The following is a 20,812-nucleotide window of genomic DNA, read 5'->3' as shown; positions in this document are numbered from 1 at the left end:
CTCTCTCAAGATTAAATATTATCTTGCCCCCATAAAAGTGACACCCATTTGTGCAAGGTAGAATTTCTTCACTTAGCATTCTTTAACACCGAGCTAAAACCCACATTTTCCTGACCTCCACTTTTTCAGTACATGGGAAAAAGAAGAAACATCAGTTTCTACCAGGCAGCACGCAAAGCCACTCATGTGAGAGCAACCAAGAAAACGAAACAATACAATACAGAACAGGGCATGAGAACAGTGGATTTATATTCTTAAAAAATATTAGCAAGTGATCAGGGAAGTGTCACTGTCATCAGCAAAAGAATCACAAACATAACATGGTCTTTAAACTGACAACCCAACTTAAACAGCAAAACACAGCAATGCCTGCAGTAACCCACCAACTCACCTCATGTTGCAGACATCAACTTACGGACCTGTCCTAGGAGCCGTGCAGCCGCCAAGTCTTCGCAAAGTCCATGCAACAAACAAAACTGGAATGGTTCAACCACATTTGTCACCTCTGCTTTCAGAAAATGCCTTTTTCCAGCTTTCAATTAAAACCACTTTTTCTAAACTTACCCCTAAATCACATTCATTCTTTCAAGACTCAGGCATGCTTTCCTGTCTGATAAACCAAGGTATGAGCTGACTTTCCTCAATTAAAAAAAGATCTGAAAAAACATTTTTGATACCGTTACCTGCTTTATAATTCCCCTGTCCTGCAAACAGGACTGAAAGAATGAAATCCAACTTAAAGCACACCATTTGCTAATGGAACAAGTCTGGCTTTCAGAAAATCACAGAAAATTGTTCCTGTTTTGTTACCCACCCCCCCAGTGTAAAGCAAGGGGATACAAACACCCCAGAACCTATGCTGTTTAGTCTCACTTTCTTGTTTATAAAATCAAAATAATTTTCTGGTTTACAAAAATAACACTTTTTGATACATCTCCTTCCCTGGAACTAAACTGACAAAGCAGCTCTCACACAAATGACAAGTTTAGCTCTGGCTGAAGTAGCAACATCAGCAAGAATTTCCCCCAAATTTCCTGATCTTTACAGGGTATTTCCTCAAAGCATCCTGTAATAGAGAAAGAGCTGCAGCATAAGCCACAGAGGGTGGACAGAAGGTGAAAAGAAGAAAGCAAAATTTTCAAGTTGAACAAGATAGCTCTTCTGGGACAGGAAAAACAGTGTCAAAAGCCAGGATTGTATTGACCGGCTATGAAACAATTAGGAGGAGCTGGTATCTGGTCAAGAAGACATTAAGGATTACGTGAAGTGAGTTAGGTAGCTCAAATGCTCAAAGAAATCTTTAGGAGAATAGAAAGAGGAAAAATAGGAACATTATATGCCTGCTTTTCAAAATTCTGTTAGGACCAGGCATTCAAAACCTCTGAAACTGTACAGTGTTTTTCCATGTTTCCTGGCATTCTGGAGTTTGTCAGAAGAGTCACTCGATACATACACTTATGGCAAGTACAATATAAACAAGAAGAAAATAGTTTCAGATATCTTTATTATTTAATAACACAAAGGTAGGAGTTATTGTTCTAAGGATGTTTCAAGAACCCAGGATTCCAGCTGTAAAACTCAGAGCACAACAGAAACACACTAATGCAACTGTGATAGACAAGTATCAAAATACTGACTGTAGAATTGCAACAGGCTTTTTAGTTTGGTTTTGGCTTTTGTTTTGGTGGTTTTGTTTCTTAATTATGATGGGGAGGAATAAAGCCATTTTAGGAACTGAGACAGTAAGATAAACAGTTCTCAGTGCCTGTTTCGTAAGTATTTGACAGTCCTAAATTTACCTACTTCCGAAGAAAATTACCAAAAACTGTGGCTGAGGCAAGTGTAAGTATACCTATTAAGGCACAAAGGATATCAGACCTTAAATGGACTAGAAATCTGAAGAACAGGTATTTTCAACTAAAAGCACTGCTGGCACAAAACTCTAGTCACAGATGTTAGAATTCACTTCTGAGACCCACAGATCTTCAGATATTGATGTCTAGATTACTTCTGTTCAGTACACAATTCATATCTGTACCTGTAAGAACTAGTCAATTTGCAGTTCATCACATACATATTTCCACATATTATAATAGGTTGAATTTGATACATTAAACTGATTTCTTTTTAAACTTCAAAGTTAACAAGTGTTATTGTGCTTGCATAGTTTAACACAGGCATGTGACTATCAGTTCTCTAAAAATACCAGGTTATAAATTCAGCACTTTACTCAATAACCACAGAAGCGGCAAGGCAAACAAGTTTGATAATCACAGCAAAACAAGGTATTAAAAAGCCATCCAACAGAAAGCCAATTTCAGAAAGTCCAGCGAAAATGGCCCACTGCGTAAGTATGTACTTGAACAGCACCATCTGAACAATTATTTTTAGAATGTACTGGGACTGCAATGCATTCCAGAATAGTAAGAAGTCACAACTGCCATGAAGCAGTAGCCTCAGGGCTATGTTAAGACTGTTGAATAATTTAAATAAGCCGGTGATTTTAACAAAAGATCTAGGCATTAGTTAAAAAACAATGTTTTGTGGTAACTGATTTAAGAAATTAATTGGATTCAAGTACAAGCATCTGGCTACTTTACTTCAACTGCCAGAAGCAGAAAACAGATAAACCAAAGTGCTCTTCACCTACTGCCAGAGGGTCTGGTATACCCTCCTGCCTCCTATTCTCACACTCAGCTCCAGAACAAAACTTTCCCTTTTCCTAATCAGGACATTAGAAGTAATTCCCATTCTTCAAAACTAATTTCCTATAGTGAGAACAACACAAGTACACAGGCATGTGTGTGCTGTTCACTACCACCAAACATAAGGCTTTTATTTGAGATCTTGCAAGACATTTAATTAAGTTTGACTACAGAATCCCTTAGGGGGAAAACAATTAAAAGCTTTCTGTTTTCTAACAGACAACTTCTCACTCTTAAAGAAAAATCTAAGATTTCCACTTTTACAGCTCTCAAAAGTTCCAACAGACTTCTTTGTGACACAAAGCCACAGGAAACCTCAAAAGATGCAGTACTTCCCATATGGCCCATTATGACATTTTGGCTCAAATTTATTTTTAAGTAAACCCAGCAAGGTAGATGTCTAAACACCATTTTCACAAGAACCTTTATTAATATTATTTCTAATAATTTTTATATAAGTAGAAAAGGCTTTACAAATATAACAGACTGAACAACAGTAGAACCCTGTTTCACAGATTCATGTGGCATCTCCTATGCAAGGGACAGGAAGACCCAACCATATTATTAGACCTGTAAACTCATAATCTTGGATTTATTGACGTGATCTTCAGATAGGAAGATGCCAGGTTTAGATTTTATAAAGGATAATTATTTATCTATATGACATAGTTACAAAAGGACCATGGGAGGCCAAACACATTTCCTAAAGGACGGTGCATTAGAAGTAATTTTCTGCCTAGGCCTCCATTTCTAGGGTGGTTCTGTGTGATGGAAAAAGGAGTCATTTCTTTCCCAATCCCATTTTTTTGCCAGGAGATCCTGCTTAGGGAAGGCCAAGATCCAAAACCCAGTCATCTTCCAGCAACATAAGATCTTCTGCTGAAGGCTTGTGATGCAGTATAAAGGTTAGAAGGTGTCCTGAAGCAATTTGGAGGGAATGAAGAGGGAGAGAGAGTCACAAGATGCACCAAAGTAATAATGCACGTAACATAGTTCCAAATGACTTCAACTCAGCATGAAAGAGGAACTCGTAAAATCTCCTTAGAATTTCATTGTCAGTTTTCAAGTGATTTCTTTTGCTAAAAATCAAAAAGGAATTTAGAATAAACTCCCTGTGCCAGCAATGACATAGCTGGAAAAAGAAAGGTCTGACTGTGGGCTACCGATGTTTGCAAGGAAGAGACTGTTGCTCTGCACAGCATGAAGCGAGAAAGGCAGAATTTACCTGAGCTGATTCCCTTTCTCTGGGCCTGAGGGATTGCTGATCGTGTGGGTTAGCAGCACATCCCCTTAATCTGAGTATTCCAGTCTATTTCCTTCACATGGACAAAAGAACAGGACTTTACAAACCCAGCAGCCACAGGCTCCTCTAAAGGAAGAAATGCATTTACATGTTTAGAACTGGGGAACTTTTTCAGTGCTGGGAATCAAGTCAGATTTCAAACCCATTTGATGATCTCCACCTTACTGCACATTCAAACCTAGCACTAGTGTAAAGAGACAGGGAGGAGATGAAAACTGTGTGGCTATGGACCATACACAATCACTGGCCTTATCTTGGCTCCAGCCACCAGTTTCTGCTCGACTTAGTTTCCTGTCTAGAGAAGGGTTCACACCAAGAATGTCATTAGTGCTTCACAGAACTGAAGTACAGGTATGACCCATGGACAGGAAGCTTACACAGAGGCATTCTTTCCAAGTGCCCAGAACATTTTTCTCCTCTCTCTCTCCCCAACACTTTTTCTTTACAATGTTCACACTCTTTCCCTCTCTCAGCCTAGAGAAGTGGAAGACAACATCAACAAAAAAAAGTGCATAGAAAAACAGCATAAAGTCATCCTTCACACCTGAGCGCATGGCAGTTCAAAGGGGCCCTACCTACCTGCAACCCTGTTGTTTGCTTCAAGAACTGTTTGCCCAAGGAAAAAGAGACGAGCAAATCCTGGAAGCAGATCCTTCCCCAAAGGAAGTTTCTTTCTGAGTCTGCAACCTGGAGCTTTTGCTTGAGACTCAGTCCTCTGAGCGGATTCTTTCTTCAAACTCTCACACTGGTTCTTTACTTTTGTGGGCAGCTGGAAAAAGAATGAAGCCGTAGGCTGAGGCAGGGACTCCATACTTCCAGGATAGGGAGGCAGAAAGACTGGAGGGGAAGGAAAAGTGCTAGTTGGTAACTTCTTGAATAATGGTCTGTATTCCCTCATTTTCTGCCACACAGAGACATACACATAGTCACTGCAATAGGGGAGGATGACAAGAGATGAGTACTAGACATGCAGTTTTTTCATGCTCTGATGCCAAAAAAAACCAACCCCAAAGTGCTGAACTGTGAACTTTCAAGACTGTTAAGACATCTAGCAACAGATGAGATCAATCATAAGATGTTTTGTCCAGAAAGTTCTCTCAGTTTGTTACAAGTAGATGTAGGTAGGGAGGAATTTAGGCACTCATTTCTTGGAAAAATAATCCATATATGTCCTCTGTTCACTTTTTCTCAAGTGAATTAAAAATGGCATCTATTGCAATGCAGTGAACGTCTCCCCAGAATCTCTTTTAAGAAGAAAGGGTCATACTTACCTGAAGGTTTCCCTCACCAATGACTTCCTAACACCACTCCCAACTCCTCTTTAAAGGACTTAGTCCAATCTCAAGTCTTCTGCTTTATTTGCCAAAATCAAACAGACTGAATACTAACAGCAGTTTAATGCTGTTGTGACAACCCTTGATTTAACTTAGGCAGATTATGATTGCTGTGGAAGCTAAGAACCTACTCAAATTCCTGCATCAGGTTTCTGGATTTCTAAAATACTCCTCTTTTTATTCCTGAAAACCCAAATGCCCTGGGACTCGTCATTACACAAATAACAAACAAAAATAATGTGTAAGAGAGCCAAAATTTTCTTCTTCACAAATCCTGAAAGCTGTTTAAGACTCCTGTGAAATTTTATGAGTAGCATGACGCCCACATAAAACAAAACAGAACAAGAAGTCACTGGACTTCCAACAGCTACAGGGATAGCTGCTCACAGACACATTTACTGGCCAGTATCTACTGCAGTACCTTCTGCACAACAACAGTGTCAGGCATTTGCATGTGGGGCAGTCAATGTGCTGAGGCACACAAGGCACCATCATTTTACCAGGAGAGCTCTTCTTTGCTCTTAAGACATCAAGCAGAGCATGATCCAACAGGTAACTAAGAAGGTACATTACTCATTATGTTTGAAGAATTTCACTTAATTCCTTTTGGGGCAATTGGTGGTGTTTCTTCATCCTCTCCTCTAGAGCACATACCTAAACAAAATAGCTTCATATGGTTAGATACCTCACATGTTCTTCAATTACAAGCTTGCTTTCTTTAATTGTGCTCAAAATAATACAAGAAAATAGGGGGATGGGGAAGGTTTTGTCATTAAAACCACAGGAATTTTGCAGTTAGAGTAGCATACAGGAAACATTTTTGTTTTTTAAACAAGTGACAGATAAAGTCATCAAGGACAAACTTGGATACTCTAAAGTAATTAAAACAGAAAAATCAGCAAGTTCTTCCCAGAGAAACTGTAGGAGTATGCAGAAGGATACTCTGCTTCTTTGTTCCTGAATATGGTTACAGTATCTCAAGCCCAGGTAAGAGGTTGTAGTCTAAGTAGAAAGAGTAGTTCACAAAAAATTGGGTTATTTTTTATCGTAATTTCATGACTTTTCATCAACTTAAGATCAAGAAATGTTCCTATGTCTTTCAACTAGACAAAACATTGTCTTTCTCATTATTTCTGATCAACTTTCGAAGATTAGAGAGTGAGGCTCAGACTTTTCATCCCATATGCGTGTTCTTGTGAAAGGAGGCCTTCCTATTCAGAAAGAATAAGTGATCAACACAAATATAAATGCACTTAGCCAAGAGCTGTCTCAAGGCTGATGTTTGTACTCTTCTCTTCCAGGAAAGAAGACAGAAGAAAAATGAAATAAGATAAAATACAATAAAGAGAATGCATTCAATGCAAGTTACTAATGCTCTGTACCTGCTGGCTAAGAAAAATATTAAAGAAGGACAGTTGCAGTTGAAAGCATCATTTATTCTTAAAGACTCCCTTGTAAATAGAAGGTTCTTTTTAATCAGATAATTTGACAAGTTCCTGAGATTCAAGGCATTGCAAGTTGCTCTAATACTAGTTATCATTCATAACTACCATGCCATACACAGTACTGCAGGCTTCATTTCAGGTGATGCATTGAAGCCTAAAAACACTACTGACTTCCAAAGTCAATATTCTTTTCCAGCAACAGAAGGTATCCAGATATTCAAAACAACAGAAGGTGTCAGAGCAGATCAGCCCAGACAAAGCAGCATGACCTAGCTCATTGCAGGTTCCTTTCAAGCAGGAATCTGTCTAGGACCTCTGTAAGAAACATGTGAAAGACCTTATTCAATGGAAAAAACTCCAAATCACCTTCAATACATTAAACAGTCTGACATCACCTATCACAGCCTCAGGACCATAGGGGAGAGAAATACTTGGTCTTATTTGATTCACGTCACTTCTTCAGCAGAAGACACAAAGATCCAAAGTGAAATTTAAGGGGAAAACAAAAGGCATTATGAGGATTTTGTCCATTGGTGTTCTCACGGAAACAGCTGGACAGTTTCTGGAAGATGAATCTGAAACAAGCTGTTAGGAATGATTTGTTTTAAAATTCCTTTTCTTACATCAAGATCATGGTATCCCTCTCCTTTTACAACCAAGGTAGAACTCTCATTTTTATCCTTTCATACATGATTCTTCCCTTGAGCAGACTTGTCTTGAACTATAAAGAATAAATGAGGTTTGTAATTTTTGTGTTCTAGCTATCAAAAACCCTAGCCTGATTGATTCCTACACAGAGATGGGTATTTCAGGCAGAAATAATGAAATCTTTCTGCATTTTGAGATGAGAAATCTTAATGAATACTCCATTGCCCTTATGAAGAGTCAAAAGAATGAAAAAGAAGTCTAGAAAAGACAATACAAAGTAACTTAATCCCTCTTAGAGGAGTTTTGGGAAAAGTTCTTTTGTTGCCTCACATCCATCACCAGAAGTGATCTGTACTACCTAAATGGGATGTTAAGTCAGCTTAAGCAGCTGAATATCCAACAGCTCCTTCTCAGTCATTGTACTGTAGTTTGCTGATTTATCAGGCTCTGATGGGATCCTTTGGGCTGGAGCATAAAGAAATTATGGCCGTGATGACACAAGAAAAACACACTGGTGATCTACAGATACAGATGAAGTCAGTCTGGAAAGCACCAGTAGCTCTGCTTCTGAGCATATGGAAGATGGTAAAGGAATCCTATAATCAATACCCTCATCTTCTTTGGGCAAAGAGGAATCTCTGCAATGCCTTTCCATAGTGCCTTGTCTGTTCATGAATACACCAGGAGGAAAACTCCCTTTAGTGCTTTCGTCCTTCTCTATAGGGCATGTTCCACATCCAATTCATGAGTCAGTGAGGAGTGGTCTCCATTTTTCTGCATCAGTAAGCAGAAGCTCAATAGCCAAGAAATTGAAAATTTAAACAACTGTGAGTAAATTGTACAGGATACCATCTGCAAAATAAGGAAAAAATTGAATCTCCATATTTGGTTAATGGTATAGAATATAAGCAACAATACTTTTCATATTTCTAATACTGCAGCTCCAACAACTGCAGGATCCAAGTGCAAGAACATAGAAAACCGGACAAATTGCCATATCTGATTCCAGTTACCTGCAGTCAGGTCAAGCACTTCTCAACTCTCAAACTGAAAATTTAAAGCATGATGCAATTATTTTAGATGCAAGGTGCAACTACCCCTGCAGAGCATTTGCAGCTCCTATAGTTGTTGTCCTGCTGCCATTAACTACACATCTAGAAGTATGTGCTGGCTGAAAACCCACCATGGGATCTTCACATCAGCTCCAGTTGAACTGTTATTCAAAATAAACATTACAAGAACAGCAAATTTTAGTAAAACATTTCTTTCCATGAAAGTGGCACCAATGCGGCATGTCTGTTAAAGTATCAACAGGAGTGATATAAGCTGTTTAAATTCCAAGCTACCAAAAAAAATAGCTTCCAAAACCTTCTGGTTAAGGACTTTTTTGGGGGGAAACAGGAGGAGGAGACTTGATTGGAGAGAATGGTAGAAGTCATTGAATATTATAATAACACATCAGATTATGTTGTTTAGTCCCGAGATAGAGAGAAAAGGCAGCAAAAACCTTGTTCGAAGTGTTATTTTAAGATTATCATTCAACTAGTCATTAAAAGAGAAATATGCCAACAAATAGAATGGCAACAATCTTGACACTCTAAATTTCAGAGGGTGTTTTAAAAGCATTTGGCCTCTCTCCAGAAATGTTTTGTGCTCAACTTCTTTAAAGGCCTACTAAAACCCAGAGGGTCATAGCATTGTCTAGAATATCAGACAAGGCATCAGACAATACCTAAAGACTGGCATAGGCACCAATCCGTGAAACACCCTCCATATTCCCCTAGTTTGGGAGTGGCAAAAAGCCCTGGCTTTTCTGAACTCAACATGATACAGAATTCTGAAATTATATATAGCTATCACAACACCACACATTTGAGAAACAGAGCCAATATTTCTTGGCACATATAGAGCAACAGGAAAACACTAGAGGTAGAAAATTGAATGATTGGTTGATTATAGAAAATACTACCTTGTAAAAACAATTCCCATTAATAGATGCATCAATTTTATACAATTAAAAAATGGGTATTTGCTAAACAATGATACAATTATTTTTTCCTTTTTAAAACTGTTTACATTGCAAGAATATTTTTAAATGTCTTCATTAACATGCTTTTTATTTCTTGTCAGCTTTTATGCCAAGTACACTTGAGAGCAAACCTTTTTTGGCCTAACTAAACCACATTTTAATCAGATTAACAGACTTTATTGGCACTAACATACATTTCTGTCATAAAACCAGACCTTCTTTCAGTCTTAGGGAAATTCTATGCTTCTGGGCAGAGTGCAGGGCCAATATTAAAAAAAAAAAAAGAGCTGTTTTTTTAAGAGATCATATGATGACTATTTGCTTTTTTTCTGCCTAAGAAAGCCAACTACAGAAATAAAGGTTACATTATTTCTCCATACCTCAAACTTACTTGAAAAAATGACATAAAACCTGTAGTTTCTTAGTGTTAACAGTGGTTTTTGTACTTTGCTTTGCAGCTCTTGACACATGGCTTGCTTAAAATATTTTGATTCTATTTACATACAATTAGGTAACAAATTTCTTACACCATTTTTTTAAAGCATCATTTTTCTTACTGAATTTTCAATCTTCACATAATTCCTACACTTCTCTGGTCAGAGTCTTCTAGACTGGCTATCTGTAGAATCTGAAAGCTGAAATACCACACACAAGGAATGTTAGGAGGAGTGATTTCAGTGCTGTTCCAACAGCCATATCAGACTGGATGCTTTGAATTTGTAGGGGTTTGGGTGGGTTTTCTGGTGGGATTTTTGAAGGTAGGGTGAGGTCCTATCTGAATTTACAGACGAGAATACCTCAAGACTTTCCTCTGTAAATTTTGACACTTCATCACTTCTCTCTGGTATCTGGGATCTCTGGAGAACTCAAACATGGCAGAGAAATGTCCCTTTCATGCAATATTTACTCCAATATAAATATTTAATAGATTAATGTTAGGAAAGGGCAATATGGACACACTCATAAATAAAAGTGCAACAAGTTACCTGGGATTTTGTAACTCATCAGTTTCACAAAGTTTTATTGTGGAAAATACTTAAAACCTGTATTTCATATTTGAACACTTATATTACTTTCCATATCAAATCCTGATTTCTACAAAGAATTTCCTTTCTCTTAGAGTTTATAAATTTAGCATGCACTCAGAGCAATAGGCTTGATCCCTTCTTCATTTTCAAAAGCGGTAAGAACTCAACAGCCAAAACTGGACTGAATTTTCTAGTAGCTGTTACTGCTCAGACACAAAGTGATGTCAAATGCTATTGTAAGCTGTCTTAGTTCTTCAACATTAATAGGTCTGTGATGCAACAGGCTTATTATTGTCTAACATGAGTAGCTGACAGTGGAGACAAACTGATTCAGTCATGACTTGCAAATGATGTGCAAGCACACCATGATACCTCTGTAATACAGTCCCACTATCATGTTCAAGATACAAGTTTAAAAAGTCTCATGTGCAGTCAGTGATGTTTTAGATCAGAATTATAATTTTATATTTTTACCTAGTATGTGTTAGCAGTACATGAAAAAAGCATTCTAAATTGTCTTGTACTACTACCACCATAGAAAATATGGTGCCTTTAATTAGCTAATTAAATGTTTTATAAAGATTTGCTGACTTAACTTTCCTTATTGGACTAGTTCCTCAGTTCACCCACATTTCAGTACTAAATTAAAATTCCGTCACTTTTTCCAAATAACTTGGAATAAGACCATCAAAAGTTTTATTATAAAAATGTTTCAGTCAGCTGAGGTAAAGGCCATTTGAAATGTATAATTATGTTCTGCTTACGTAAAACTATTTGCATTGAGTTCTCCCCTTATCTTCTCTCCATGCAAGCACCTTCACACCTACCTGCTTTAATCAGCCAGAACTCCAAGCTTTTGCACTAGACACAATTAACTTTGGCAGTGCCTCTTCACAGGCATACCAGTGTGTAGTGTTTGACTGTCATTCTGTATCTGTTGAAATATTAGCACTTGGTTTAGGTTGTATACAAGAAAAAAAAACAATATCAAGTCACACACAAAAGAATACATACGAAAACCACTGAGATCTATTTCTAGGCTAGGCATACTGTCTTCACAGAAATTATTCAGAACAGGGAAAAAGACAGACATCAAATAACTGTACCAAAATAGCAACTTACCCCACTGACTGATCTGGGCTGTAGAGTGTTTAACCATACACTGAATCTCACAGGACCCTCTTTCCTTCATTTGAGTCGAGATTTCATTGATAAAAATAACCACAATCCAGGGCAGATAAAAAAGAGCTTCCCACGCACTCAGGCAAACACGCAAGACGGTATCACAGAATCATTACTGTTGGAAAACTTATGAACCCTCTTGAAAACAACACTGCCTTTTGAATCATTACCTAACATTTCTGTGTATGATTAATATCTACAACACACATAGTTTATTTTGAAGCAAGTCTGACAGTAACATACAACAAAGATGTTCTTGACATGACTATTTTAGCGTGAAGTTAGTTGACTGATCTCTGATTTCTGTACCAAATATATGTAAAGGTCAGTGTTTCCTCAGAAAAGAGTTGTTACATTTAATAAATATATCCTAAGAACAATTTTATGGAAGTTCAACATACCTTCTTCCCTTCCATTTTCTTTTGAAGGCAAGATTCTAAGATAGGTTTGCAGCAGGACTGAAAAGTAGTCTGCATTTAAAGTTACCAGGTTTTAGCTGCACTATATTCAAAGTATAGCAAATTCTACTCAATAGTCAACTCCATTTTCTAGTTTACCTATATGTACCAAAAGCAAAGCATAGTGCATGTGACAAAGCTCGGCACAGCCAACAAAGAAAACTGGAGATATCCCTAAGAACGGGGAGGTCCCTAACTCTTACATGTGTTCAAAAGCCATTCTCTAGAGGATGCAGTTAAGCATTACATCCTACAAAATGCAACCAAGAATAAGTCTGTATTTCTTAAGTGTAGTTATTCTCCCAAACAGTTATTTCCCCAAGTATCAAATTATTCTTAATTCATAGTTTCGTATCCGCATAACTGAAATCTCCACAAGCATTTAGTAAACTAGACCAGAATTTAATACTGCATAACTGCTTTTTTTCCTCCTTTTTTTGATGGCCAAGCATTATTACTTCACGCATTTTACATGTGAACATTGAGGAATTTCTATTCTTTTATTTCTTAACTGTTTTTATTGTAGACGTCAGTCCAACAGGAACCCAACTGCCAACTTCATACAAGATGCAACTTACTGTAACAGTCTAGCTGGCCCATCTTTGAATGGCCTTTTTCCAAGTTAGAGAATTTCTATTTACCAGCCAATTTCTTTCATTTTATTTTTAAAAAGAAAACATGTGTATATATATATCTACATATATATATATATATATATGTGTGTGTGTATATATATATATATATATATGTGTGTGTGTGTATATATATATATATATATATATATCTACATATATATATATATATATATATATATCAGCATCCTACCCAACAGAAGAACCATATATGCTACCCAAAAATATGCATTCTAACAGTACTTGCATAGGCAACTGCACAACTTTGTTAAAGAGAAGCTATAGGAAGTATTTGGGCGAGCTCCCAACATCACACTGCAATACAGCATTAAACTTCTTTCCCCAGATGAACTGAACGCAGATTTCAGAAATATGGCATATTCTTCCTATGCTAAAAGTCTGCTTTTCCAGCAATGTATCGTGATATCAGGACTCAATATTTTCATTATTTTCTCTCTTGTACGTGTAAAATACATAGACTGAAAAAAGGGCTGCCACAGAAAACCCAAAAAGCACTAAAATACCAAGTTGCTCACAACCACAATCAAGTAATAATTTGCTTTCATACTTACTAGTTCATTACAATAATGTGCAATAAAACATATTCTGCATTAAAAAAGTTACTTGGAAGATGCTTCCCATCTCCAAAGCTGGGACATAGTGCACTGGGGCAGGAGAGGACGCAAGGAAGGGTATAATTCCACAATTCCAGTGTAATCACTTGATCACCTGTTAGGAGCACATGGCAGAATGTTCTCGAAGAGCTAATAATTTCACCATGATGACCTTGGCCTTTAAGGAAATGAATCATTAACTGGATAACACAGATTTTTGAACTCCACTATATCTAGAGTTCTTTAACTGCAGCAAAACAATACTGAGTACAGAGTAAAAAAAACTACATGCAAATATATGACAGGCATTTGAACTATATCATCAAGGTCCCTTGCAACACAAACCAGTCTATGAATCTAACTGCAACTTAGTAACAGTGGTAAAAGACATTATTGACAAAGCTTAAATATTTTAAAGGGAAAGTTAAGAGGCAAAATGTAAGCATTAACATTCTTCTTACACACTACCAATCCATCTTTTTTCCCCGCTCCATTCCCCAGTATGTATTAACACATCTTCCTTTTCTTCATCACTTACATCTGAGCAAATGGTTATTCTGAGCAGTGTCCTAAATAATAATGCAAAAAAAAAATCTGTGCAGCAGCTGGCAATTAGAAAAGCCAGTATCATCTGAGTATCCTGTTCTCCAATTATCATAAGGCAGATTCAAACTACCACTAGACATTAATTTGCAGCATGAATATGTAGTGAATCAAAAGTTACTCTGATGTAAAAACATGATACTATGGACAAGGACATCGGTAATCCATCTCCCCATGGCCCAGGCAAAGTACACAATTCAAAGGGAGAAACCAGAGTTACCATGAGGAAGCCAAATTCAAACAAGCTTAACAATCTGTTTCAGAATTGGAGTTAGGATTAAACACAGAAATGTACAAGTTATAGGAAAAGGGCGCTCATAGCTAGTGTAACAACTAACTCATCTCTGTGTTTGATTAGAATCGTTAATTTTGTTCACAAATTGACAAAGTTAATAGAAATTTATGTAGTTTATACACACAGTTTGTAACTCCGTGGACTTGCAAATTTCTAGTAATTACATTTAAATAGTTTGCAATCATAAACCTCTCATACTCAACAAGATTACTGCCCACTACACACATCTCAATCACAGTTCTGATCGGGTCTTCAAAAGCAAAACAAACCCAAAATAACAAAAGAAAACAAGTATTTCTGCTGCACATTCCCACAAGATCTCTTTTGAAGCCACGGTTAATTCTATACCCAGTGTCTCACCTCGAAGAACAGAAGAATGGATAAATGGAGAGGATGAACACGGCCCTATTTTTGCCTCCACCAGTAGAAGGCGTGGAACATCAAGAGGCATCCCCAACATTACTGATTCTGGTGGACAACCACCAGCCATCCAGGCAGCACACCCCAAGTGGAGAGAGCAGCTGCAGCCCAGCCAGGGTTTCTTTTCAGACAGTCAGCAGGCAAAAAAACACAAAACATAAGGGAAACTACAATGGGGAACATAGGAAGAAGATACAAGAAGAACTGAAATACTGGGGGCAAAGAGAAGAGCAGCACAGCAATAGAAAAAGCATAACTGCAGTGCCACAGTCAACAGGACTTTCGACAGAAACCCCTCAAAGGCATGCACACTTTTTTTTTTTTTTTTTTTAAACTCCAGTACTCATGGATCTTTTTGTTTGTTTCTCAAATATTAAATAAAAATACCCAGGGGGGCTAACATATTTGAAAATAAAATCTTTCAAGGCTGGTTCTTACATCCTACACTAACCCTGTGGCAGAACCACTGATTGGACTGGACTCCACTGAATTCAATGCTCCTGAAGCATTAAATTCATTTATGAAGCCACTGGCAGATCTAGAGTCAGTGTTATGGGTATAATACTTAGGCTTCAACATTAGCCTGACTACTGCATCAGCCACGCTACTTTTAAGTACAGTTCAGCTTCTTTCATGATCTGATGCAAGTCTATATGGTTTTTGTTTTGTTTTTAAACACTGTTCCAATTCAAGTTGCTCAATGCCATTTTATTTGCCAAGAATTTAAGAACCATTCTAATATCACAACTATCTACTGCTGAGAATATTTATTAATAGGACCCCTATGCTTGACAAGAGAGCTAATATTAAAATCTATCCTTCTAAGTAACACAAAGCTGGCAAAACTTTTTTTATTACTTCCATGTTACTACATTAGGCTGAATGAAGGATAGTATAAAAACATCTGGCATCACTGTGCAAAAAAGTTAAAAAACATCACAGGTATCCTGCAACCAAAACTTTTCTAACAGGCACACAATAAAACATGTAAAAAAAGGCCCAAGAATTTACAGTGGGCACTTGAAAAAATCAGACTGTATCAAGGTTTAAACAAGCCAAGCAGGGGGATTCTCAAGAAGACAGCTTTCAGCCTTTAAAATTTCCAACCACTACATGTCTATTGGTATTGCATTTCAAAGAGCCTCATCAGTTGAATTTACAGCTCAAAATTTTAATGCATTTTTAATTCTGAATTTCTACACACACTTTTTTGGATGATCAACAAACATATTAGCACTTACCAGAGTCGGCAATCAAGTACTTGAAGAAATGAGGCCCTGTCAAGAATATTTTGCAACAGATACAATTGTTTTTTCCCACACTTGTTTTAATTGCTTACACTGGGAGAGAAGAACATTAAGTTCCCAGTTTTTATGTACCCAACATTTTAGAAATCTCTTCCTCCACCAACCAAAGTAGGGACAAATGTTTTGAATGTCTTCTTCAACTGCAAATGGTTTTGAGTGAAGAATCCATGTCCCAGTTTCAGACGCATTCTTCTTTTGAGACCACCAGTACAAGTGCACTTTAGAAAAATATTAAGTGAGACTAGTCTGTGTTAGAATAAGTACCATCCAAAAGACAGCATGAAATTGAGAATCAACTATAACTCAAGCAGTTTTATTAGAAAAATAAACCTGTAAAAAAAAAAAAGGAACGCAATAGTTAAGTCAAAAGTACAATGGAACTACACATGACCGTATTTTTGTTTCACCTAACACAAAAAGTTCAAAGTATTTCTAAAGAAGCAAAATCACACTTATGAAACATTTATGTTACCCCCTCAGAAAGAGCACAACATTTAAAAACGCTCACACAGAAGGCTAATTGAAAAGAAGAATTTGAGAATTCTCAATCTAAGACTGTAGCAGAAAGGCAACAGAATCCCTTAGTCAGTTTTGTTGAGCCTTCCCCAGTTCCTAGCTGTGTACCTAAGGAAGTATCTTCCTACAATTTTCAGATAGTTTACAACCTCACAAAACATTTTAGAGCCTCATTTGTCCGGTAATTTACTCAATTAGGAAGCCAGAATCATTGGTTTGTTTCTCATGCTGACTTGATCTTTAGATTTGCTTTCCTTTTCATCAAGGCACATTCAGGATCACATTTGCAACACTAGCACTTTGTCATCCACAACCCAAATGTCTTAAAAACACACCATGCGAAAATACGTTCAGCGTTTGTAAAATTACTGTTGTCATGATGAAATCCAGAACACAGAACCTGGCAAAGGGAAGACAGACTTCCAGATACCTCCCTCTCCTGTTTCTTTCAATTCTCCACAACCAAGCTTTTTGAAAAAGTTTCACAGAACTTAATGAAAAGATAATCAACAGGTTCACGGCAGGGTGTCTGAAGAGAGACATGCAGCTGCCAGTTCCTCCACCTTTGTTTCCCCTCAAGTTATCTACCAAAGCCATTTAGCAATTCAGCAAACAGGAAAAAGAATAGTTGGAATAAACCTGAACAATGGTTCAAAAGCATATTCCATTTCCTTGGCTCCAGGGCACTCACTCTGGTCTGCTTACTGGCCAAAGCAAACCCACACGAAGACCTAACAAGTTCTGAATTACTGGTCTAACAACAGTCTGAGCATGTTATTTTCACTCCATCGTGCACCCATACCACATTCTCTACCAGATCAGAAGACACAAAATGAAAAAGTGACAAACAGAAACTTTCCAGCTCTAGAATAGCCAGAAACAGTTAAGTCTGAAGTACCTCATTAGCCCTAGTGAACCCTTGAGAGTTCAAGATACATACAGCAAGTACATTGGATGTCTCTCCCCTTGTGTGACAATCCTGCCTATCCAGCTGCTGCTTCCTCTGAAAGTATTGGACCTGCACAGGTAGTCAGCTGTCCACAAACTTGTAGGCTGCTGCCCAAAGCAATGGGTTAACAGTGTACCACAAAAAGTGGAACTGCTGACAGACAGCAGCAAATTCGCTGCGATACTCTGTCAAACTTTACAATTCTTTACTCCAAGTTTCTGTTCCCTTCTACAAACACCAGTGGAAAGGAATTCAAACATGGGAACAAAACCAAGATTCTCATTCCTTAGGTATCTCCCTAAGAATACATGTAACAGAATTTAAAATCCTTCAATCCCAAAAGTTTGAGGTCCTTGCAGCTTTGCCCATAGCACTGTAGATTCCAAGCCAGTTGGAGCCAGAAAAGGGGACATGACACGGCTGTAACCAAAAAAAGGGTAAAACAGGCAAGCACTTGTTATAGATTGCAGAAGGAACAGTAAGTTTTTTTCATGGTCCTTCCAGAAACTTAAAAGAAAGCTAGATGTTCTCTCTCTAAAACTACAGTGTAGTAAATTAAATTCATTTAAAATGTATGTTCCCCATCGTAACAGTTTTTACATACTGATGGAAAATATTTATTTTTATGATTTGTGTTGTGTAAAACACAAAATTTTATCACTTCCTAAAACTTCCTACTTTTAAGTTAAACTTAGAATTGTATAATATATTAGAATAAACTAAACATGGATAATAACCAGTGCCACAACCATGGGCTTAAGAGAGACAAAATACTACAGTGAATTCACCACATGGTCTTTCCTTTCATCTTCCCAAAACAACCCATTTGAAGCCTTTAAATAAAACAAACCAACAGGTTGGGGAGAAAGGCAAAGCTACAGACAGCGAACAGAGAAAGGGAACGGGATCTTAGGAAGGAAGCAATCTCTTTGAAACAAGGAATTTACAGCGGTATCTATATAAAGTTTCATGAAAAATGTTCCTGGGGAAAAAAAAAACTAAAACAAAATACAGGTGTGCATGCCAGGAGTAAGTTAAAGGTGTTCTAGAGAACCGATAATTAACTGCAAGCTTAAGAGGATTAATAAAACTCTGGCTTGCAGTCCATACATCACCCTAAGATACTTAAGGTTTCTGGTTTCAGTTCTGTGATTGAGGAAGAACATTATCTGTTTTAGTGAAGCACCACCTTCAGTTCTGGTTTTACAATCATTGGTCCCAATTTCTATGTTCATTTCTTTTAAAAATATAAAATAGAATCACCAAACAAGCATCTTATCTCCTTGCTTTGCAAGTGATAAAGCTTAAAAGAAAAATTTATGGAAGTATACTGAATTTCTCACAGGATCACCAACTAGCTGAGGCTGGAAGGAATCTCTGGAGACCACCTTAGTCCAAACCCCACAGCAGGCTGAGCTAGCAGAAAGCAGTAATAACCTACAAAAGAACAATACATTGCAAGATGTCCCAGTGTGCCAACTTCTGGCATGCAGGAGCAAATGGGTAGCAACTAGCAGAACACCTTCCTCTCTTCCTGCCCATTTTTTAAGAGAGTGTGTAATAATGGTACTTCCTTTTAAGAAACAGAAGTTTCATATTAGAGTCCTGTGCATTACTTTTTGGAAAAATAGGCTTTTTCTTTAGAGGAACTATCAAATACTCAGTGATGCACAATGTGCCACCAGCCCACGAGGTAACTATACTTAACGCATCATTCTGACACCTGATTATCAAATCAGTAAACTTTCTTGTTTACATGTGTCACCATTTGGCATTTCCCAATTTAGGGGAAGCTTTTCTCTATTCGTCAACAATTTCTTCCAGGACATATACCATGCACTGTCAGGAACTGTCTATAATTGATTTGTTACTAAAGACTTAAATACAAGAGAATTAGGGTATCACGTACAAAGCTTGCCATCTTAAAGTCTTAATTTCAAGAGTGTAAAACATTTAGAGAAGATGTTCAATTCTTTTCCAACTGATATACTTCAATAACTATTTTTTATTTATAACTACTTGTTTTGAAACTGAAGAGCAAAGAGACAGCTACAGGAAATGTGTGAATTTTCTTCTATCCATCTGCAAGACCTAGGAAACACCAAAAGACATGAAAAAACGACATGTGATCAGACACAGAAGCTTCAAAGAGCAAGTTCCAAAAAGCACAAAGACAGCAAGTTATGTTCAGGGACACTATTTTGATTGACTCCAAGAGATTTTCATCAGGATGCTTTGGGACACACAGGTTTGAGGAGAGTACATGGCAAGACTACTAAATAAACCAAAAAAAGGAAGAAAGCAAGTAACATAACCACTCTGGAAGCATGAATATTAGCACAAGGGATCTTTTTGGTTGGTTGGATTTGTTATTGCAGCTTTTGAGTGCTGAGTTGTATTAAATCCGTAAGAAGAATTAAGGAGACAAAATTGCTCCTCCCTAGTTGTCCAGTAAACACTGACAGTTACTTGGGACCCACTAAAGACAACATTTTATTTAAACTGGACCAAAGACCAAAACTGTCATAGGCATTCCATATTACACTTCTATATTATGTATTATAAAATAAAGTTTTGAAGTTTTCATAAACTAATGGCCACATTAATGATAAAGAACACACTATACTGCAAACACACCAGGAGAGATATAACACAGCAATCCAAGTGACTTCAACAGAATCTCCTGAAGTACATACATGTTTTCAACTGAAGTTACAGTAATAAAAATCTTAAATATATAAATAGCTTCAAAAATTGGTCAAATGTCAAAGTTACGAGAAATAAAATCTTCAAGGAATGTACCCAGATTCCTATTTCTGACTTTCAGTGTTACAAGAGATAGATGAAGTTCAAACAACTAATATAATCAGCTCTGTGTCAATTCATATTTCCCTCTGTCTTGCTAATGTTCCTTAGATAGCCATTCTGGCAAAAAAGACAAAAAACCACAACCCCAACCCCCCCCCCCCCCCATACTGATAAGCAGTTGTAATACAAAATCTCAATGAATTTTTAGACAGCTATGACTGAATTCCAATAGCAAATTCTTCCCTGGATACATCACTCTTCCTCCAGGGAAAAATGGGCTCCAAATATCTAGAAATAATAGGCATTTGTCAAAGGCTTTAAAATTCATGCTGCCTAGATACAGCACGGAAATAACTAATCACATACAAATATCTTAAGAATGCTTTTCCTAGATCTATCTAGGACTGCAAGAATTATTAAGTTTTCAACTAAAAAGGTAAGGAAAGTATTTGTTCATCTTCCTTCAGCTGGACTTCCATGCATTAAACCTGTGGTTTAATGGGATTTTATTAATTTCTAAGTATGCTTTCCATTAC

At 37.2% G+C, this 20,812-nt stretch overlaps 1 protein-coding gene across 4 annotated transcripts in view; it reads right to left on the bottom strand.

Annotated features, from left to right (window-relative positions):
* TSC22D1 (TSC22 domain family member 1) overlaps window positions 1-20,812 on the bottom strand; it is a 92,448-nt gene that overhangs the window by 48,974 nt on the left and 22,662 nt on the right. The window contains exons 3-4 of one of the 4 annotated variants that reach the window (XR_010719405.1): window positions 4,588-4,845; window positions 1,498-3,623 (exon numbers count right to left, since the gene is read on the bottom strand). The exons of 1 other annotated variant lie outside the window; for it this stretch is intronic. Coding sequence is in view for 1 of the 3 variants with exons in the window: in XM_066176205.1 (XP_066032302.1) it covers window positions 19,484-19,559 (76 nt within the window). In the remaining 2 variants the exon portion in view is untranslated. Of the gene's footprint in view, window positions 1-1,497; window positions 3,624-4,587; window positions 4,846-19,472; window positions 19,560-20,812 lie in introns of those variants that run through there. 2 more of the 4 variants (XR_010719406.1, XM_066176205.1) reach the window with 2 other exon arrangements.

This window comes from Chamaea fasciata, unplaced genomic scaffold (assembly GCF_029207755.1).
Source record: "Chamaea fasciata isolate MVZ Bird 193981 ecotype frontalis unplaced genomic scaffold, bChaFas1.0.hap1 SCAF_2, whole genome shotgun sequence".
NCBI lineage: Eukaryota > Metazoa > Chordata > Aves > Passeriformes > Sylviidae > Chamaea > Chamaea fasciata.
Note: the sequence above shows the minus strand (reverse complement) of the source record. Positions and strands in the feature narration are given on the sequence as shown.